This window comes from Leuciscus leuciscus (genome assembly GCF_965113295.1).
Source record: "Leuciscus leuciscus genome assembly, chromosome: 9".
Lineage (NCBI taxonomy): Eukaryota > Metazoa > Chordata > Actinopteri > Cypriniformes > Leuciscidae > Leuciscus > Leuciscus leuciscus.
Window position 1 is genome coordinate 18,324,449 of NC_138733.1, and position 23,154 is coordinate 18,347,602.

At 39.1% G+C, this 23,154-nt stretch overlaps 2 protein-coding genes across 3 annotated transcripts in view; both read right to left on the bottom strand.

The window, feature by feature from the left end:
- Nucleotides 1-2,859: 2,859 nt before the first annotated feature.
- Nucleotides 2,860-8,528, bottom strand: dlc (deltaC). 2 transcript variants are annotated; one of them, XM_082179068.1, is made up of 9 exons: nucleotides 8,224-8,527; nucleotides 7,894-8,127; nucleotides 7,738-7,795; nucleotides 7,363-7,620; nucleotides 6,633-6,994; nucleotides 6,321-6,537; nucleotides 4,493-5,174; nucleotides 4,284-4,398; nucleotides 2,860-4,179 (listed from the first exon to the last, which is right to left on the bottom strand). In XM_082179068.1, the coding sequence occupies exons 1-9, from the start codon at nucleotides 8,272-8,274 to the stop codon at nucleotides 4,174-4,176; spliced, it is 1,983 nt and encodes a 660-aa protein (XP_082035194.1). In that variant the 5' UTR covers nucleotides 8,275-8,527; the 3' UTR covers nucleotides 2,860-4,173. The 2 variants fall into 2 exon arrangements, with proteins under 2 accessions (XP_082035194.1, XP_082035193.1); XM_082179067.1 differs by having other exon boundaries at nucleotides 7,363-7,795; nucleotides 8,224-8,528.
- A 3,858-nt stretch (nucleotides 8,529-12,386) lies between these two features.
- Nucleotides 12,387-23,154, bottom strand: part of timm50 (translocase of inner mitochondrial membrane 50 homolog) — a 30,997-nt gene continuing 20,229 nt past the window's right edge. Inside the window, exons 5-11 of the mRNA XM_082178766.1 lie at nucleotides 23,031-23,089; nucleotides 22,824-22,943; nucleotides 20,464-20,568; nucleotides 19,778-19,876; nucleotides 13,705-13,861; nucleotides 13,506-13,612; nucleotides 12,387-13,420 (exon numbers count right to left, since the gene is read on the bottom strand). Of these exons, the coding sequence (XP_082034892.1) occupies nucleotides 13,322-13,420; nucleotides 13,506-13,612; nucleotides 13,705-13,861; nucleotides 19,778-19,876; nucleotides 20,464-20,568; nucleotides 22,824-22,943; nucleotides 23,031-23,089 (746 nt within the window). The 3' untranslated portion in view covers nucleotides 12,387-13,321. The remainder of the gene's footprint in view (nucleotides 13,421-13,505; nucleotides 13,613-13,704; nucleotides 13,862-19,777; nucleotides 19,877-20,463; nucleotides 20,569-22,823; nucleotides 22,944-23,030; nucleotides 23,090-23,154) is intronic.

Consider the following 23,154-nt stretch of genomic DNA (forward strand, 5'->3'; position numbering starts at 1 on the left):
CGAAACACAACTGAAGATATTTTAATGAAACCTAGATTAAAAGTTTCTTCTACTTTGACAAAAAGTTAATAGAAACATTGTGAAAGTAACAGTAAAAAGTAAAGTCTTCAGAAGAGACATGTTCGCTTTATATGATGAACCGGTTTTAAATTTGGCTTTTATTCACATATAAACATTAATCAACTCACATAACATAGAGCACATCAAATATGATCAACGGCAGCTCAACCGCACTTGTAGTAGTCATTGATGTGACACTTTACGCCATTTACACTGCCATATAGTGTATGAATTTTTGATGGAACACTTATCGTTTTTTAATGTACAGGAACATTTGCTGTTCCATTTGAAGGAAATAATGTTTCAAATGCACATGATGTGTTGCTGTTAGCTTTAGCATGTTTAGCCTTAATAGCCCCATCCACCATGTAGAGAAGGCTGTGATAAAGTGTCCAACATTACACACTTCATTTTTTATCTGTTTGTGCATTTTTCTGTGTGAACTTTCTGTGTGAACACACTACTTAAGGCCTTTTCACACCAAGCACTATAACGAACTCATTTTAATAATCATTCTAATTCTATGAGAATAGGGAAGTTCACACCACAAAAGCAATAAAAAAACACACAGAGGAACAATTTTTTTTAAATCATTTGAAGAATTATTGTTTTTTAGAATCCACAGGCTTTAAAGAGCGAGCGTTTAAAGCGGCAGATGACAAAACTGCACAGCGCGCTTATAGTAAACCGAACATTGTTGAGCGTTCATGTGGAAGCTTGTTATTGTTATCTTTATAGTTAGTTATATAAACTGTTCTTTGTGTGAATTATTTTTATTCTAAAAAATGACTTTCTCTTACCAAACAAACCTTGCTAGCATATAACCTCTTGTTAGCCAGTTAGAAGCCACTCCCAGCTCTGTGTATACAAATATATCCTGTTTTGGCCTATCATATAGCCAGTTCAAATTAGCTGGTTATTGCTCAAAAAAGTTCAAACAACACAACAGTGCTAAGTGACCAAAGTTGGCCATTAAGAACGTGGTGGGCTTATACATCATGACATAAGAATGCCAAAGCAGTTAATCATGTAGCCTTATCGCTACGCAATATCATCAGCAGGGTGTGGGTTCACACATTGACAGACTTCCTGATAATACAAAGCTTGAAAGAGAAAACAAAACCAATCGGTTTAAAAATAAAACATTGATGTTCAGTCTAAAGATCCTTATCACTGCATGAAACTGAACTGATTCAATGACCTTCCCTGTTCTTTTTCTTTCAGTTTGATATGAAACGTTTGTGAAACTCAGCGTTGCACATCTATCACCAACGTATTCTGCTCATGGTGCAGTTAACGTCACTGTGACCAATTAGCCTAGGCGCAGGTGCCTGCTTATCGGAGAGGCACAGAAAACTGCAGGGGAAAGATTTTAAGACTCCTGCAAAGCAAACAAGACTGACGAGTGGACAAATGGAATGAAGAGTATGAAAGGGGTGTAAACTTCCATATCGGGACTTTATTATCAGTTTAAAAATCAAGCAGACTGTAAGCATAAGTGAGTGCTAACACAAGTCATTTACAGGAATAGGTTGTCATGTTGTTCCAAACCCGTAAGACACAAACGAAGATAATTTTGATGAAATCCGAGAGCTTTCTGACCCCTCCATAAACAGCAACGCAACAACCACTTTCAAGGCCCAGAAAGGTTGTAAAGACATCGTTAAAATAGTCAATGTGACTACAGTGGTTCAACCTTAACGTTATGAAGCAATGAGAATACGAGAATAAAAAGCCAATCAAATACTGTAAAAACAGTAGTATTGTGAAATATTATTACAATTTAAAACAACTGTTTTCTATTTTAATATAAATGTAACTTATTCCTGTAATCAAAGCTGAATTTTCAGCATCATACTCTCAGTTTACAGTGTCACATGATCCTTCGGAAATCATTCTAATATGCTGATTTGATGCTCAAGAATAATTTCTTACCATTATCAATGTTGTGCTGCATAATATGTTTGTTTGATGAATAGAAAGTAAAAAAACAACAACAACAAAAAACAGCATTCATTAAAAAAAAAAAAAAAAATCTTCATAAATGTATTTATTTAATGCAGCCTTTCTGGATGAAAGTATTCATTTCCTTAAAGAAAAATCTTACTGACCACCAACTTTTGAACAGTAGTGTACAATAGCAGGGATGATTTTATAAGTATTTATACATTTTTGAAAGTTTGGGGGTGATAATTATAAAATCTTAATGGTGGGTCTCTGTACAGAGACATATCTGAGTGTCTGTGGGCTGGTGGTGAGGACAGGTGTCAGACCAGGCTGAGCCCACATGTCAACGCTCCCCAGGGAGAGCGAGAGCGGCTCAATCCTCCCTCCCCCTTTCAAGCCCCGGCTTCTCTCTTTGAATGGAGCAAGAGGAAGAATGGGGGGTGAATAGCAGGTGATCCTGTCTGAGGACCATTAATAACCCTTCACAATTTTTTCTGCCTTCATCTGCACTGCTCTGACCAGAGCTGCTAACAGCAAATCTGGCTGCCAAACTAATTATACAACACAATAATTACTTTATGTGAATTAGTGAAGTTCATTTTAGAATTCTTTCTGATTTGATTTGACTAGAAAATTGTACACTACAGCTGTCTAGATAATTTCCTTTTCTAATAGTGATCAAACCTTGAATCATATAGGGTATAACATTAATTTATAAGTTCTTTGGATGTTGCATTTATACCATAGGCGGTAAAACAAGTCTAATCTGATTCAAACTAAAAGCTGAATAGATCCATCGTGGAATAACCGATATCAGTTTCATATGAAAAAAAAACAAGTCATGATACAAAGTAAATTATTTCAGGATTTATTGTATGAAAAAATATATATTTCTGGCCTTGTGACAAAAGGCACAATACATAAACATATATACATTTATCTTTTATAAATACTAATTATTTACAATCCAATTAAATAGTACGAATATTTTGTACAATATTGCATTGTTAAATTAAGAATGACAATATAAAATATAAAAGTATCTATTTTGGTTTAAATGGTTTAAACAAATATTAGGAAACAAATGCCACATACAAAAAAAAAAAGAAAAAAAGAAAGGAAAAGGAAAAAAGAAAGAATTCTACTCTTGATGATACGTTTTTGTTTTTGAAAAAGACCCTAATGCAGAGGTTCACAAAACCAGGAAATCTTGACAATGATGAGGCCATCAGTTTGAACCCACTGGTCCTTTCGAGCCCTGGGAATGTCGGAAATAGCTTAGCAGCAGTGAACGGTGACAGGATGAAAACTGTACACAACAACATCCATCATGCACTGCTGTTTAAACAATTTGAACCCAAGTCATTTTCTCGTTGAAAAACATACTCCTTTAGTTAAAAAAGTTAGTTTTTTTAGTGTTTCTAAGGAGTACCTTCTTCATTGAGCTATAACACATTAAAAGACGAGGCACTTAATCAAGATTAGGTTTGGTTTGAGTGAACATCACTGATAGTCAAATCCATTGGAGGCACTAAGTAAAATCACAGCTATAATAAACTGTAGATTCCCAAGACATTTGTTCACAGCCGAAACAGCTTGTTTCGATAACTTTGATTGCTTATCATCACAGATCCATTTATAAATAGCATTTCGAACCATAGCCGAAAAAATTTAAATAATAAAATACTCCACGGTCACAGTTCCAGATCCTTCAGTTGCACCTCCTTCGCCCATAAGGCTGATTGACTGGGCTTCGTGTGATTTATAGAGTGAGATGAACTTCAGGATGTCTGTTATCTTCCTTTTCAAGGCTTCTGTGATTAATGAATCCTTGTTTCTTCTCAGCTCTTCCAGAGAGTCCTTGTTCTTTATGTACATTTTAAATATGATGAAATATATATAAATTCTATTTGGGTCATTTAAAAAAAAAAAAAACAGAGGAAAGAAAGTAGTGCAAATAATGCAAGTCTTCAAGTCTCTTGCTTTGTCTTCGCAAAATGTCCATATCAAAAAGTAGTCCTTTTACTGAGCAGCATGAATAAATAAATAATATAATGCAGATATAATATATACTCTCTTCACGTCTTCCTTTTGTCCTTTAAGACTGTAAACATTTTGGTGGGCGGGCCCTCTGGTGATTAAGGGACTCCAGATAGAAAAATACTGTTAAACCTGAAGAACGAAAAGAGAAGGAAAATATTAACGTACGTTCTTTGAAAGCATCACATTGAAATCATAAATAACAAACCCTGAGAAAAATGTCTGGAGATGCTTACCTCAGTAGCAAATACACATTGTTCTATGTGGTCAGGAATGATGTACACAGGGTGATACACTCCCTCTTTCGGATAGTTCAAAGGTGGAACTAACAATGTCGATTCAGAGTTTTTCCTGAAATGAAGCACACATAAACGTTAGATTTGCACATGTGATGCCATCAAATAAAAACATGCCATCAACATAAAAAGCATGAACACGAACTTACATGTCTAGCTTGTTGTTTGTAGGTTTTTCGTCAATGCTCAGATTGTAGTCCACCATCTTCTGCTTGTAATTTGATTGAGTGTCCACGGTGGTAGATCTGAATGCCACATCCTTATTGGACACCTTAAACGGACCACCAGGAATGAGGAAAGCCTCCTTCTCTCTACCTAATGTCGAGGAGGGGTTCAATGAGACGCGGTTGTTGATGGACTCCAGGTCGTTGCGCACGGTGGTCGAGGTGACTTTGCAGTCTTGTCGCATCTGTCTCAGCACCACGATGGCGGCGCAGATCACAAGCGTGAGAGTGATGAGGCCTAGAATAAATGAGACCACCATGGCCGCTGGAAGAGAAGGGCTGGTCACAGGGGGCTTCTCGTTATACTCGCATCGTGTTCCCATGAAACCTGGAGGGCACTCGCAGACGGGCCCGGAGAAGTGGGTGTAGCAGGTCCCTCCGTTCTCACAGGGCATGCGGGTGCAGGCATCAGAGCGGACGCTGCAGTATTTGCCTGAGAAGCCAAGCGTGCATGAGCAGGTGTAGCCGTTGATGCCGTCCACGCAGGTGCCTGCGTTTTGGCAGGGGTTACTTGCGCAGTCGTCTATGTTTATTTCGCAACGCGAGCCTGTGAAGCCGGGGCGGCATTTGCATGTCAGTCTTCTACCCAAATCGAGACACTGGCCACCTTTAAAAAAAACCCAAAGAGGAGGTTAAAACCACAAACTATGTTAACGTATTAGCCTAAAAATAAGGGACGGTGAACTGAATAAGGGCAAGGGAGTAAACCAGAGCAATTATAACCCCTGGGAATGCAATGGTGATTTCTTTAGACTGATAAAGGTCTATTGCTTTATGACAGCTCTATCTCGCCATTCATATCAGTGTTAGAGCCTCACTGGCGTCTTTTCTATCATGCATGACTAGTACGTCATGCACTGTGGATGCATCTCAAAAAAAAAAAAACTGAAGGATCAGCAAGTCGCCTGAAGCGGTGAACGATGGAATGCTGTGGTGGACGAAGTACACAAATCAAGTACTTAAGTAATCTTTATTTGGGTATCTGGGTATATTATGTCCTTCTTTTCAATTTCACTTGAGTAAAAGTACAAAAGTACTTGAATTTGAACGTACTAAAGTATTAAAAAGTACTGTTTGATGAATGTATATTTATTTTTCAAATGTATACTCCATTCTACTGCTTTCATTCAAGCATTTAATACTATGGGCTTAAACACCTCACCTTTTACAGCAGATTTAATTTACAAACAACTGACAGTCGTGACCTAAATATGATTATCATTTACAATAATAAATCCTAAAATTTCAATCAATCTCCGAGGTTCCTGTTCTTGGCTCGTTTTGAGTCTGACTTGTAAATTCAGTGAATTGTTAACTGGAGATTCGCTCTGACCGGATCATTTGAATCCGTAATTTGTCGACTCGAGAACAGATGCAATCGGATCAGTCCAATTCACAAATGAATCATTCTGTGCGATTTGCGAACCGATTTAACAGGTTCATTTAAAAAGAATCAGCTTGTTCCACGAAACGGACACCGCTATCACGTCTCGGAGCGAGTGACAATTTCTTCAGTTCAAAATAACGAGGAACGACATGCTTTTGTGAAACGTAGTGGAGTAAAAAGTATGTTATGCTTTGGAATGTAGTGAAGTAAAAGTAAAGTTTCCCTAAAATAAAAATACTCCAATAAAGTACAGATACTCGACAAATGCACTTAAGTACAGTAACTATGTAAAAACATGTTGTTACTGTCCACCACTGCTGGAATGTATAGCATTTAGGACTTAAGATAAGATAAACATTTGCTTACCATTGGCACAGGGGTCACTGCTGCACCGGTCGATTTTCTTCTCACAGTTGGAGCCCATGTAACTGGCAAGACAGCGGCAGGAGTAGCCACCGGTCCCCTTTTCTGTACAGGTTCCTCCATTGAAGCAGGGTCCATCGGCACAGGTCATAGCGCTGACCTCGCAGTTCTTCCCATAGAAGCCCTGAGGGCATGTGCAGGTGTAATCGTTCACCAGGTCCTGAGAAGAAAAAGCAAAAGCCATTAACGTTCGAGCTCCACCAAAGACAAGAAGGAGCAAAACTCAAGCGTATAGTGTCGTAACCGGCTGCTTACATCGCAACTGCCTCCGTTCTTGCACGGATTGCTGTCGCACTCGTTGGTCTCGATCTCGCAGTTTTTTCCACTGAAGCCCGGCTTGCAGATGCAGGTGTAGCTGCCCTGGCCGGTGTTGGTACAGGTGGCGTCGTTCATGCAGGGCTTGTGATTGGTGCAGAAGTTCAGATCCTCGTTGCAGAACAGGCCGCCCCAGCCTTCCTTGCAAGTGCACTGAAATGGCTGTTTGCAGGTGCCATGCAGGCACCCCGGGTATCGCTTGCACTCGTCGCAGAGGGGGCCGTCCCACCCGAGGCGGCACTTGCACTCACCCGGGGCCTCACAATAACCGTGCTCCTCGCTACAGCCAGACGAGCAGATGGCTGTTTAAAAGGGAGAGGGAGAAAAATGGGGACATTAGAATGACTGGCATCATAAAACAACCCCCCTTCTAGAGGCTCAGGCACATCAAGTATTTGTTAAGTACTAAACTAAGCAGCTGGGGGACACACAAAAGAAACACATGCCGCCTTTTTCACGGAAGGCAGAGCATATTAGGTTTCAACGCGTGTCCTTGTTAAATTATGCTCTTTGCTTCTATTGTTACAGTGAACAAAAGCTAACTTAGAAGTTTTGTGTGGAAACCGTTGAACTTGCCCGCGATTTTTCTCTTCATGATCTCTACGGTTTACATAATAATGCACAACATTCGAAAAAAAAACACTTACGTTCTGTTTTTGAATACACTTACGTTCTGCGCAATATTCGCCTTTTCTTCCCGGCAGGCAAATTCTGTTTCCAGCGGCGTCACAGGTGAAGTGGCCGAACGCATCACTGCGTGGGCGGCAGAAATCCGAGCATTCCTCGCCGTGGTAGAATTCATCGCACACGACGCGATAAGAAAAGCGCAGTTGGCTTTGCTCTTCGCGATGCTCGTCCTGGGACCAGTCCTCGCCGATAGCGAGTCGCCGTTTGGTGGCCAAACGGCTGATCATGTTGTTGATATTCTCTGAAATGCATGTAAGATATGTGTTAAATACAGAAGTAGGCGTAACAAAAAGAAGTTTGTTAACTACTGAAAAAACAGAAAAAAAAAAACAGAAAAAAAACAGGTGAGGGCGCATACCTGTTGACTGGTCAGAAGACTCTGCGTTCCAGGCTTCGATTATCAGCGAGACATCCCCCTGTATGACAGTAAACTGTTAAATATGTATGTATGCATACATAGGCCTACATAAGAAGAGATAGTGAATCGTATAAGGCTGATTTTGAGCATACTCACCGGCCACTTGAAATTAAAAGGCACGCGAATATGCGCACTGCTGGAGATGGAGTCCGCGCTGAATATGTCTGTCATTCCAGTGCCGTAAGTGCACGGCGGCTCGGGTAGTATGATGTCTTGTGAATGCTTCAGGCAAACGCGGAAAAAGATCTGGCAGTCGCTGGACCGTTTACACACACTGCTTGTGCTTGTGAAAGAGTGCACTTTCAACTCAAACACACCGGATGATTCAGCCTTTGGAAATAAAAAACAGGACTAAGATAAGCACTGTGAAAACACTGGTCAAAAGAGTCGGATTACATTCAAATACATGTGAAATAGCCTACTCACCTGGAGCGCTAATATCAAAATATAAAAACACGTTAATAAAACACAAGCCATTTTGGATCTTCTTGTCTGCTACTGAACGATAGCAGACTATAAGAGTAGTCCGATATGAATGTTTGTAGTGGTATCCACGATTTAAAGAAAAAAAAGTAGTTGAAAAAATAGCAAATGCAATAAGCTATATTAGGCTACTAAACTATAAAAAAAACCTTAATGTCGTCAGTGTTGGAGCTTAAAAAGCTAAGAGAAACAGATTTCTTGCTCCAGGAGACTTTGGACCCGTCAGTTACCTTTCGTGGAGTGTGGAGTGCGCGTGGGGTTTAAATAGCGAGCCAAGAGAAGGCGTGGCTTATGCAAGGAAAAACTCATAAAAAGTGCTTTAAAATGTGCATCATGACGCTTTACGTTCATTTCATTGTAAAAGAGATATAGGGCATATTACAGAACAATATAAACTGTAAATAACACAGGCGTTTGGAAACTTAAAAAAAAAAGTAGGCTAATGTTGAAAGCAAATTAAATATTAACTATTAACTAAATATTTACACTGCACTGGTTTCTAAATGATTTCAAACGCCAAATCACTTTTGTTTTTAAATGCTCCTCACTGTGTTCCCAAAATTTAGGCTAGGCCTAAAGGAATATGCTAAATTCTAAACCCCTTTTTTAAAAATATTTTTATAAACAATTGTCTGGAGTGTTATTAAACCTGTGCCTTTTGCCATAGTTTTAAGGATGTGAGAAAAAAAAATCGAATTAATGGCTAATAATGTCTTTAACCAACTATACGCACATTTTATTATTTTTCGATGCCGCGTGCCACGCAATTCTCCAAAAGTTTGTTTTCGTCTTAAGAATTAATGTTCGTCACCGATCGCGGAAGGGGGTGGTTGGGGGTGATCTGCTCATCCCATTTTATTCAGCCCTAAAATCTGTAATTGTTCTGACGCGTGTGAGTCGTTAAACCGGCAAGCGCTTTATTGTGCCCTGGAAAGATCCGGAGGGCTCTTTTGTTATCTTGGGTTTGGATTGTAGGTCTTTGGTAAAGAGGGTGAAATGGTGGGGGGTGCGCAGAGCATTTAAGATTGCAGATAATTGCTTTCTGCAGTAAGAGTGTGTGTACGTGTGCTGGGAGGGGGGCACTCGCTCACTACAGCTGTATGATAATCCTTGCACCTGCGCACTGTTTGCGCTTCGCTTTCTTCATTTATAAACACACATGAAAATGTGGGCTGTATAGAATGTTTTATCGTCTTCTTTACTAATGTATTTATTTTCATTAAGTTTATTTAAATAACCCCAACTGGCATTCATGATTTCAAAGTTTAGTGAATGCGCAACAACATGCACGCAACAGTAAGTTGCTGAAATGTTATTGGAACACAAAATTAAGAACTGCAGGTAAAAAATTAACTTCAGAGTATGAAAGGAAGGTTCTGTCGCTCATGTTAAGGGTAAACAGAGGAGACACGCGAACAATGCGCCGCGTTCCAAACTGTTGCTCGTGCTTTAGTGATTTTCTATTGTGATTCTAATGAGTGCAGCGCGTGCCTCCGCTGGCCCCATCTTTACCCCAGGCACGCTTTGCCTACTGGACGGCACCATGATTAGGGGGTTAAGAAGGACCTCTATTGTTAATTTATTGTCGGACAATTATTAAGACAGTCTGGTTTCTTGGCTTCTGATGAACACAAGGATGAATACGTAAACAATAGTTATTATCTGTGTAAACAAGAAAAGCAAGTAAATAACTGGGATTGTTGAATCATGGCTCTTGGTTGAATAGCACACTTTATCCATACAGCGATTGTGTGGTTTAATGCAATATAGCCATGTCATTAGACAATATAATGTTAATATCCACCTTACCAACTTATTCGAGCTATTAAAATTGAAAACCAAATTAAAATGTTAACATTTTAATGTTCTTCCTCCATAAATTTCAATGTAATACATATTTTTGAAATTAATAATACAACCTTATAGGCTATACGCAGTCCAACAATCATTTTAGCATTTTAATATTTTTAGTTCATTTTTGGATATGGATAGGCGTATGTCACATTTGATAGGTATGTCTTTTAAACAGTAGTTTTAAAAGTAACCTAGGCTCAAAATAAAATAAGAAAACGTAATTTTTTTTTTTTTTTTTTACCTGGCCCCGTTCTGAGATACGTGCGCGTGCCCAAGCTCGTATTGATGCGCGCTATGGGGTACATGTTCAGCAAAATAGGTGTCGTGTGCCCATTATGTTCATTCGACAAAGAGAGTGATGAGGGGAAAGCGGGGAAAAGTCACAAAATCAATAGCCATCTGGCTCAATCGAAGACGCGCATGCTGCATCTCTGATGTTTCCTGATATAGGTGAACGATAGATCAAACTTAAACCAGCCCCCTTTCCCCCGGGAACATTAATAAGTGTAATAAAGTCACCACTATAATGGTTTCATCGCCCGCTTTTGCGACTTACAAAATTAAGCGCTAGATGTTTGCTTTGCGCGCCCGTGTTTAACACTTTCCCATCCACGTGTCTAACATCCAAACGGTGCGAGAGTCGTCGCGTTTGCTGGGATAAAGCGTGTCTGTGGGTGCTAGTGAATTCTGGCGGGAGGGGAAGGATTGGCACATGGGGGTGAAATGACACATGGCGACAGTTATGGTGAGGTGTTAGCCAGTGGCAGAAGGCGCGTCCATAAATGTGAATTGGTGTCCCTCTTCCAAGGTGTGAAGTGCGACACGCGGTGCCCGACGCAGACCGGTTCCCAGGCTCCCTGCACGTGCATGATGCTCGGAGGTGTCATTTAATTCGCATGTCATTTGTTCACACCTTTGGGAAAAATCTGTTCTGCAACTGGCAACTTCATTTCATTGGTCTGGGAAAACAGTTGTGCCACATTTGTGCAAACTTTCCGAGAACCGAGTTCGGAACACGTAGGCCCACCATTAAAAAAAATAGACTATAGCCTATAGGCCTACTTGAACTGAGTGATTTGTATGACTTTCGGTTTATTTCGCACTACTCTACATAATCAGTGTAGGCTAGGCCTACTCTTTGTAGCCTATTATTATGAACTCAAATTCGCGAACGAATAACTCTTGTCAGCTGATTATTTTTAGTCAATCACAAATTCAGTGCGATTTGCTAAGTGAGATTTTTAAGTGAGTCAGCGTGAACAGTGTAGTCCAAATCACAGCGAATGGCTTTAATTAGTCGTTTCTTTTAAATGAATCAGGTTCTCAAACGAATGACTCCCACGAGCCGGTTCAATTAAAATGAATCAAAAACACTAGGAGCGGTTACTGAATTAATTTATCTTACTAAATTGCTCCTTTCGTTATGTTCGACTCTAAATTATTAATTTAAAGCTCGTCAGACTTTGCAGTTACGTCATATGACAACGTGTATTTAAAGTTTATAAGTTTGTTCACCTGTTTGTTTGGGCCTTAATACAATTTATTTTATTTTTTTAACGTTTTACTCACTAGTTTACTCTGCAGAGGCCAGACAGACGATGCGTGCAATTCAGTGGTTACCATAAAGGCATAATTGGCACGTGTGGGTCTGTCAAATGCAAAGGTGTGACATTGACAAAAGTTTAACACCTCTCATTCTGTCTCCCAATTGACTCAAATTGTGTGCGTTGTGAAGCGTGCTGCTGGGGCATCGGTCGGTCAGAGAGGTTGTCCACATTATGTGGGGGACTGGGTGTTATTTTAAGTGCACTTAGATCGAGTTAGAGTGTTGAAGTTAATAGTAAAAGAAACTGATTTCGTACTGGATTCTAATTCACACAAGAAAAAGGAACATAACAAACATAACAACTTTTACCGTAGGGTAAGCATTTGTAATATGTGCAACAAATCCATTAGTTACATTTAACCATCTAATTCTTTTAAGTCTGATGATATTTTTAAGGCATTTTATTATTTTTTGCATCAAAGACCTTTGCACGGAACAGTATTTGAAAATGGCAAGAAAATTCTAATTAATTCTCATCTCAACATTTTGTTTCCTGAAATAAATACTGCAACCACTCAAAATCAACAATTCACATTAATTTCTCTGCAATTGTTATATTTTTTATTTACAAACATAACGGGCCTAAAAGAGTGCACTTTTAATAAAAAAAATGAAAGGCACTAATAATAAATAAAACCATAAAATGCAGTGTTAAAAAGGCAGTGTTTATTTTTGTTTACATTACATTGTGTTTACTTCAGGACCACATTTAACTACCTGCCATAAATATATATAACAAATTATGATTTATGATAAACTACAGTACAAGTTTGTCATTTAAAGCAACACAATTAAAGGTGATGAAAGCAGATTTGCTCTGGATAAGACCTTTCAGCATTGAAAATAAAATACCATGACATCACACATCACACACATTATGTTATGGTTTGTTTATTGGAGATATTCTGGGTGTTTCACAACATAAGCAATGCACATCCTTAGACATGATGGGCCATTTCTGAAATAGCACCAGACTGAGCTCGCTTTATTTGAGAGGTTCTCCTCAACACACTGCAACAGAATTACCATGACAAAGACAGTCTTGCTGGCAGCATGAACACAAATCCAAGGTTTTGCTTCATGTGCCGTGTCATGATCAGAACTTATGGGAGTCTAATATCAGGCTATTGCCTACAGCATCAGTAATGGGTTTGAAATGGGGCCTACATGATGGAAACAAGATCAGTTCTTCAGTTCACGTGGTGCTATGTAGTTCTTTGCTCTTGCAGAGATAAGGGAGCCATAGAAGTGGACAAGAACAAGTCCTACAACCCTGAAACAATTTCTAATCAGTGAGGTCATAAATGAGGGCACCGTATCTGTTTCTGCTGTCCAGGAAGTGCTATCTTCCACAGGAATGAAACGTCTTTTGGAGTCGCTCGCTCCTATCCCAATCCCAGTAACAAGGTAGCATCCCTCCAGTGTAGTCGATTGGATGTTCTTTCCACACATGCCCCTTCTGGTCCCATTCTCCCCTCCCGCCCACATACACCGTCCACCTGTTTGACTATGACCTTCATCTCAATGGCTGGTCACAGTCGAGGTGGGACCGTTTTAGGTGGGTGTGAGCAGGACGAGTCCTCACTGCTGCTTCCGAGACCAGAAACGACCTGCGATGGTGCCTAATGAAATTCCCTGTTTCTTCTGTTGCGCAAGCTCCGAAAGTCTCTGTTCTTCTTCCTGTGTGTGCAAAAATATTCATGCAATATTAGCAAACACCACGAAATATGACACCTGACAGGGAAAAAGAAAATGTGATGAGTACCTGTGCAAGCTGTGCTTGCCTTCTTTTGAAAGCTTCAATTGGGTCTTCCTCGTGGGCGTAGTTCTCTAATACAGAACGCACATCCTCCACTCCGCTGATGGCAATAGCTACACACCATATACAAGGTCAATTGAGTTGTACAAATGAACAATACAATACAATCTGACAACATCTATTTGCCCCACACATGCATACTCACTTTTAAGGAAGGCAGCCAAGTCATAGAGCGTGCGATCCTCTGAGTTGCCGTCCCACTTGCACAACGCCAAACCGTTGAAAGGCTGTAGACCGAAGGCCTCTCGCTTACAGTCCACCACAATGACTTTGGAGGTATCTCTGTTCAAACAAGACACGTCCTGCAAGACAGTCATTAGTGAATATCATTTTTTAAATAATTGTTCAGACTTTAATTTCTTTGAAAGTCTTTGGGATGTGCTGGAGTAGACCTTACAGAGTGCTTGACTCTTGAATTGTCAGTACAAGATCTTGACCAAAAACTGATAATAACAACATTTCCATCAAGAGGTGAATTTAAGGTCTGGACACAGAGGTGCCAATTCATGTGTGAAAATTATTCTTCATGCTCCCTCCCAACCATTCTTTCACTATTTGAGCCTGATGATGTGTCTTCCTATGTAGTTGTTTAAGAAATAAAAAAACTACGCACTCCATCAATCAAGGCCCTTTCACACTGAGCGTGACTCGATAAAGCTAAGCGAATCGCCAGCGAACGGAGCTTTCACACTGAACGCGATGGATGACGCGGACCGAGAATACATTTTTCCTCATGTATGCATCTCGTAGGTTTCCCATTTGGCATTAACCTCATCCGCTGCACAACATACAACAGTAAATTAAGATCAGTAAAGTTTGGTACTACTGCAGCAGCAGCTTGGGTAAGCTCAAATCTAATTGGACGGCTTGTTTCATTGCGGGGCGACGAGAAAGAAAAAAAAAGAAGAAAAAAAAGAAGAAGAAAAATCGACACTGGTCGAGAAAAAAATAATAATCTCACTTTGTCGTGTTGCGATTGATCGCGCCCAGTGTGAATAGCTCCATAGGGATCTATTGTTTTCGCTGTTTAAATCGCCCTCAGTGTGAAAAGGTGCTTTAGGGTTAGAAGAACTGTTGCCAAACATATAACATGCTAGAAACATAATAATCACTGCAATAATGACCCAATCATAGCCTCTTAAGCATTTGCCTATTTAAATCCAAACAGCGACTTTTTTTTGGCCGGGCATTCACACATACATACACAAATTTGTACAATTTTATATTCTTAATATTTTTTCAATTTTTTTTCTCCATCTGTATACATATGCTGAACATTGTATTCTTTAATCATATTGCTGTTGTTAACGTTTAAAAAAAATAAACACTTGAGGCTGTGTGGTTCTGTAACTTCAATTCCAAAAACACCCCTTACCAATGGTAAAATCACTAACTCTTGACCTCTTGCTGCTTATTGCTTCAAATGGCCTGACATCTAGCAAAATAGGTCCCGTCTGAGTCTACTTATCACAGCTATACATACAAATTGAGGTTAAATGTGACCTCTCACACCCCCGAACGTTTGTGTGACACTGATGTGAACCATATTTACACCTATGCATTTGTGGAGGGGTGCAAAGACTTAACACCAGCCCATTGCCCCCAGTTTTCGCTCTCTCACACACGCGCACACACTCTATCCGGGCCAGCTGTCTCAGTGGTGGTCCTACAGAGCAGATGGACAGGGACGCTGCACTCTCTCTATCACTGAGGTCATCAGCATCCCCCAGAGAGACTGAAAAAGTTGGGTGTGCGAGAGAGATGGAGGGGCCCCGAAAGGAAAGCCCTCTTGACGGCGGCACACTCCGTAGCATTTACAATAAATTACCCGCATCTGCTTTCCCTATGAGACACGCCCAAACCCCACCCGGAGTGCGAGTGTGTGTTTCAGTGTATTTGTTATTGAGTGTATGAGCGTGCATGTATAAATAATGAGATTTTTATGGATTATAGCAACAGGCGAGCTTAATGGCGTCCCAATCGCATTCAAAATGTGAAACTGAACGATAATTAGTACGTTTTACGTAGCTAGTGTGTATTTGATCTTCAGTGTGGGTGTGTGAGCAGAGCTGTGTAACGCAGCTGGGCATAAGAGTGTCATGTTGCCGAGTCAAACAGCCTCTTCAATTCCCCAGGTAAAACATTGGAGCACGAGCCGGAGGAAGCGTGCCGCTGACTATACGCACGTGCCACGCTATGCACCTGCCAATCAAAGCCCAGCTCACCCCCCTATCTGTGCTGAGGACCTCGGCTGGGGGAGGGGAGAAGCATCTACTGGTGTCATATCTGTATGAAACAGTTCACAGAAAGGTAGGGCCCAATCAAATCAGTTATATTTTTTCTTCTAATACTTATACTTTTTCATTCTTCCATTAACAAAATTTAAATAACGAGTCAATACATCATCAATCCTTCCAAAATGTGTTTTTGTCGGACCCTGATTCTGTAAGTCTATTAACTTTATATTTTTGACCAGGCGGGATGGTTTTTGCGGGAAATTGCATACATGCACTCCGGTTACTTTGACTCGTGTATGGTGTAAGAGTGCCATAGGTTAGTTGTTACAACGAGCGAGAAAGGTTGACATGGAGAATGCTAAATCTCGAACCTCCGGGAAATCACCCGTAAAAAATAAAATAAAATAAAAACCTGCAGAATAGAGTTTGCTGGTAAATGAGAAAACAAGTCAGAGCTCGTAATAAATCGAGAATCAACACTGGCTTTTCAGAGATAGTGAGAACTGAGGGTATTGCTACAGTAACGTCTTCAGCGAGTCAGCTTGAGATCCTTTCCATCTAAACTGGTAATATCTTTTAAGTCTAGTAGTGCATGTTTTATGAGCAGTAGGATAACCATATGTGATGCGATCTGGGAAAACACACCACATGGTGAAATTTTACCTATCACATGTTTTGATATCATATGGAAGCTGCTATCAAGCCCTTTCCAAATCTGTTTTTATTTTTATCATAGCTTGTTGGTAGCAACAGTTATGTTTATCTGAAGTCGGCCGATCGCTATGATTTTCTGGAACGGAATTTTGAGAAAAACAGGTTTAATTAACTGTCACCGTCGGGACGCTTGGCACTCTTTTTTTTAAACAGGATTGGCGCGAAATGCGCACTAATACACATTCACTGTACATGTTATGTGGTTAATTTTATAGGTAAACTATCTTTGTAGTGTTAAGAGACGGACAGGTGTATGGGATATACGGCGATTGTTTTGTTTTTTTCACCTCTGCCGGGCGTTAGAGAAAATGGTCGCATTGAATGCATTAGAGAAAGAGAGTATTTTCAGCTTGACACTATTTTTCTGCACTAAACAAGGGAATTTTGCCAAGATATTTTCAGAGATAAGAGAAAATATGTTATAGAATAATAATTTAATGGAAAAAAATTGACAAAAAAAAAACTGACATTCAAACTATTTTGGAATTTACTGAAAACGGCCCAGTGCGACATCCGACAGGTTTTCCCAGATCGCATCACATATTCATCCGCACAGTCACAGAGCTGAAGCACAACCAAAACAATGTTCTTCCGCAAAATGCATGCAGTTTTGTTTTTTTAAACACTTAATCAAAAAGCATGTCCAATTAACTAAATTCATAAAACACAAAATTGCGTTGTAAAAAAGAACGGATAAGTTGCATTTTATTACATTCAGAAATAATGTAAAATAGTAGTGCATAACCTAACTTAGTGGTGTTTATATAAACAATTTTTATTATAAATGCTAAGCCCAAGCGAATTTACGAAACATAACTGTACAGTAACACACTCAACCGCAGGAGAAAGCTGTTCTGCAAGCTTTCTCTAGCTCAGGGCAACAAGCTTGTTTAGTCTTCATTTCATTAAAGGTGAAGTATGTAGTTTCGGTCACACTAGTGGCACCTATGCTAGAACTGAATTGTTTTTCACGTGTATGTATGCATACTCTATTTTGTGTGCTTATAGTCCGAAAAATACTGTACATGTTGATGAAACTGCGCCACTCATTCACACAGCATGCATATTTCATAATTAAATGGCAGTCTTATGACACACACTAGTCCATATCGCAATTTGTTTACGTTTACAGCCCTACTTTTGATTTATTCATCCATAATTTGCCAAATCCCGTGATATTGCGCAATTCAGTCTGCGTTGCAGAAATCATAGGGCCCAACAGAAAGGCCATCCTGGGAAACTGAACGCATTCGTGAGATTCTTATAAATACCAGGGAACTCTTCCTTCATGCATAACTCAAAGCGATCAAGTTCATGCTGGCCCAAAATGCATCATGGCGCTGTAGAATTTGCTTTCAGTGTCATTATTGTCATGTCATCAGTTTTACTCTTATTTCACGTTTTTGTAACTAACTGTTTTAGTCATTCATTCTTGTTCATTTGCAGCTTTTTTAAGTTTTTCCTTCTTAATTCTTCAGAAGGAAACTCATTCGACTGCATTTGTTTTCTCCTTCCCCCTCCCGCTTCTGAGGGCCAGATGGGAGGTGAGGGAGGGGAGAGAGAGGAGAGGAGAGGAGGGTGAAGCAGAGTGAAATAAACGTGTGTTGGCAGAAGGTGGATGGAGAGAGAGTGCTGATGGGGGTCTGGTGGACAAGGCCAGACAGGCAGTGGTGAAATGTGACCGGAGTGAAGACCTATTGCACAAATACGCATGCATACACTGTTACTTCTGTACGAGCACTAAGCAGTTACCAAGTAGCGTGACTGTAAAAACAGAAAATTGTTTCAATTCTGCACATTAACAATAAAGGCCGGATACCTTTGCTGTAATGTAATGTTCACTTAAAAAAATTAAATAAAAAAAAAACTTTAAAAACACTGTTAAATGCAATCTTTAGCAAATCTCAAAATGATCATCTATTTTTCATGACTGCACATTATTATATTGAGATGCTTAAATGCACTTTGGTGAATGATCTATTTATTTATTTTATTTAGACAAAAGAGTATAGAATTTTTAATAATATCGGATATATCAAGTTATGTGGAAACATTTTAGTAAATGAAAAGTCTTTTCTAATTTTGCTCTAATTTGTTTCAATCCAAACATGTTCAACAAGTTTAAAAGTAAAATCTTGAGATTAATAATAGTATTTTAACAATATGCAATTAAGGACACAGAGTTAAATGAATACATTTAGAATGTTTTATACTAGTATAATATATTCATAGTTCGTTTTAAAAGTAAAATATAAAGTTAGAAAGAACAGCATTTATTTTGTTACATTATAAATGTCTTTACTGTAACTTTCAAACAATTTAATGCATCATCGCTGAATAAAAGTACTAAATTCTTTTTACAAAAAATGACCTGAAACTTTGTGTATAAAGAATAAAATATTGATATAATACCCTCCAGCAACATGTGACACTGTAATATATCCATGGATGCTAAAAACTGATTTAATTTGTACAATAATGCAATTGTAAATTTGATCTTAAGCGTTAGATGTGCACCATTCAAAAGCCTAATGAGGAGAGAGTTTAGGTAACGGCGGACGGCCTAACGAAGGAAAAAGGAGGGGGCAGAAGGTTAATGAGGCCTGAGAAGAGAGAAGGGAGGAGGAGGAGGAGGAGAGAAGGAGGGGGAAGAAACTGCTATTGTCTTGGGCTGTTGAGAAAAGAAAAAAAGAATAAGGACATAGCAGTGGGGAAATCAATGGGCGAACAGAAGGACGGCATGCAGCAGAGACACGGGGGGCATCGCGCCATAATGTTGCCCGGGTCACTCAGGAGAGGGGGCCCATGGGGCGGGGGATCTTGAGCAATAAGATCAGACCATACTGTATTACATTCACATGGACGAGCTTTACTCAGAGCGATTTATAATAAATGAGGGAAATTAGCAAATGTCTGTAACTAAATCTGTATTGCAGCATGAAAGCAAACATATTGAAACTATAAATGGATTTCCCCAAGACGTGTTGTCTTCGTTGAGATAAACCATTAACATCTGTACAAGAAAACACAACATCTGGTCAAAAAAGCAGCTTTTTGGTTTGCAACATATTGCTCATCTCTGATGATTTTGGTGCAACTCAAACAACTTGCGGGGTGAAATACCAGACAGCTGGATTTTACGGTAAGTGGCAGACACTGTTTACAAGAACAGAGAAGTGTCCTAAATACTGAGAGTGAGTTTGCGCACGTCACCAAGAAAGCATGATACTGAGAAGCAGACCTATAGGCAAGCAGACTGAAGTTTACCTTAACATGGTGGCCCTCCATGTAGCGTGTGGCATCCCGAAAGAGCCGGTACATCACGAATCCTTGAGGATCTATACTGTCAATCAAGGGGTACGCCGTCTGCCCACACACAAACACACATTGCAGCATTTTTATGTTTTACAATGAGAGATTGTCTTTAAGTGAAGTTAAATATCGTGCAGGGGAAATCAAAAAAACTAAAATCTAAACATCATATTTACCCATAAAAAGCACACATTACAAATGATAGTTGAAAAAAAAAAAAAAAAAAAAAAAAAATACACTGCTGAAAAGCTGAACTGACTTTCGCATGCATTAGAATAAAACAAAACACCAGCAGCAAAAGGCTGTTCAAACAAAACAAGGCTCATTTGCATGACTTTACAAGTGTGCCACACCAACAGACACACACAAACACTTGCAGACTGAAGCTTAGCATAAAGGTCCCACTAATAGCATCATTTAGGAAACGTTATATTTGAGCACAAGACGACGTGTTTGTAGAATCAACAAAAGCGTAGGTGTGCCACTGTATCCAAAATAGCATCTATTATAAGTGGGTTCAATGCCAAGCATGGTTCAAGAAACTTTTCCTTTTAACTGCAATTGAAACAGTGTATGCAAAAACAAATAAGCCAATCGTAATGGTATTATTGTGGTAAACAGTCACCACCCCTGAGACTCACCATGCCTGTCTCTGATGTGAAGATGACTATCTCGTAGAGCGGGGCCAGTTGCTGGAACAGATAGTCTATGCCAGGCCTCTTCTTAAAACGCCAGCCTGTGGCCAACTAGAAGCGGCAGAGGAGATCCATAAAACATTCAAACTCAAAAAAAGAGGTCCAATGTTTTTAACGATAGGGTTGCCTAACAATAGGGTTTAGAATAATTTAACATAACAGAATGACATTTTTTAAAAGTTGATTACAATTATTTTTAACTAGACCATTTGCATCCAAATATACACAATCATTCAAAAGTTTGGGGTCAGTACAATTTTTTTCTTTGAAACAAAAGAACACTTTTATCCAGAAAGGTTGCATTAAACTGACCAAAAGTGACGATGTTACAAAAAGACTTCCATTTCAAATAAATCCTTTCATCACAGTTTCCCAAAAAATGTTAAGCAGCACTTCTGTTCAGCATTGATAATGATAAGCAAATCAGCATTTCAGAATGATTTCTGAAGGATCATGTGATACTGAAGACTGGAGTAATGACGCTGAACATTCAGATTTGCATCACAGGAATAAATGACATTTTATAGAATATTAAAATAGAAAACACTCATTTTAATTTGTAATAATATTTCACAATATTACGGTTTTATTGTATTATTGATGAAATAAATGCAGCCTTGAATAGCCTCTTTGAATTTTTTTTTTTCTTTAAACGACCCCAACCTTTTGAAAGATGGTGAATATATTTTCCTTTCAAAATACAGTGCATTTACTTGAATGCAGTCAGTTCCTTGTTAAAGTGAGGAAAAAATTAAAAAGGAAATACATAACAGATTTTTGCCTCTGGTCTGCTAAAGCAGCCAACAGCTGGACGTCTTATGCCATTTACGACATGTTTTGCCTATACACGCTATTTGAACTCAAACACCTTTAGATGGCCCATCTGGAATACATCTAGAATGAACATGAAGTTAGAAAGTCTTTCTCAATAATTTACTGGAAGCCTGACTATTACGATCATTAGTCAGTAGAAAGAAGAAATAGCAATTGACTGCGTTAAATATATGCATTTAGTCACTGAAATTGCATTTTACCATCAAACTCAACTAATTCTTCTTTACTTAGATAGGATTCTTACTTTTGTATCATTTAGAGTAACAGATACTTTAATTGTGCTTTTATCTGGCACCGAACACCTATATCAATACATGTCAAACAAAGCCAAAAACAAGAGTACAGTCACAGACAAAGCTTCACTTGAGGTTCAACAAAAATCACTGTGACGTGCGCCACGGTAACAGTCTGCTGAGGTGTGTCAGATTACAGGTAGGCTATGCTCCACCTGTCACCTCTGTGTGGCCCTTCCCTCACAGCTGGCCAGGTGGAGAGAACAGAGGGAAGGAGGGAGCAGGTAAGGCAAGCCAGGTGGTTCGCCCAAAAACAGCATTCCAGATGGCCTCATGCGATTAACAGGAATTGATAAGGAAAGTTCATAATAAACAGATAAGTGACAAAGGGTCGTTTAATAGTAAATCAAATAGAGACACTTTATTGCAGATGGGATCTGAGTGAACAAATATACACACTATACAGCACAGCACGTAGAGAGTACGTACAAAATATACTGGAGTGGTTGCAGCTGTGTTTAAATTGGAACAGCAATAGGCCTGCAATTAGGAGCAAAACTTTTTTGTGGGATTTTACCAGAGATTTAGAGTCTAATGATATGAACTTGCATCAAGCAGACTGAAACAATCTAGATTTAAGAGTCATTTCACGTTAAATAGAGTTCTGAGAATGCAAAGTCTTTGTCCCACAGCTTAAAGTGGCTCAGTTAGAAGGGCATTCTAAACTCAACCTAAAACTATTTAAAGCAGCATTTCGATTATTTTATAATTATTATACATGCAGTATGGAAGCCCATTTCTAAAACAGAGAACAAAATAAAGGTATTTATGTGATAAAGTGTGAAAAAAAAGTTCGATTTTTTCGAATTAATCGAAAAATACTCGATAGATTAATCGATTGGAAAACAAATAGTCAGTTCCAGCAATATTTTCTATTTTAATACATTCTGAAGAAAAGCTTTTTCAGCATCATTACTCCAGCCTTCGGTGTCACATGATCCGATTCCATTCAGAAATCATTCAGATTTTCTACTGAAGAAAACCTTTTTTTAAATAAATGTTGAAAACAGTTGGGCTGCTTAATATTTTTGTGGAAACCATGATATATTTTATTTCATTCTTTGATAAATAGAAAGTTTGGAGCTCAGGATCAAAAGTGACAGTAGTGTACATTGGTCCTTACTTGATCCTCAAATGCAGATGTTCTCTTGGTTACATTAATTGAGCTGTGACACCTACCGACCACTCTGGATGGAGGAGGACATCGGTGAGCTCCAGCACTAGAGTGTATGGAGGCTGGTAATATGGTTCTCGCAGTGGGTCTGGGAGAAGCTTTGGGCTTGTGGGCTCGATGATCATCTACAGAGAAGCAGAAAAAGAACATTTGGTACCTCAGATTCTTTATTATGAGGATATAAATGGGGATTATTTTCTGTATCCACTAACCTGTCGGTAATCTTTGAAATATTTGAAGGTTCTTCTGAGCTGCTGGATGACGGCAACATCTAGAGGACGAAAAATAAATAAATCATAAACTGGTGTAGCCAGATTGATAAAATATTATTCATGA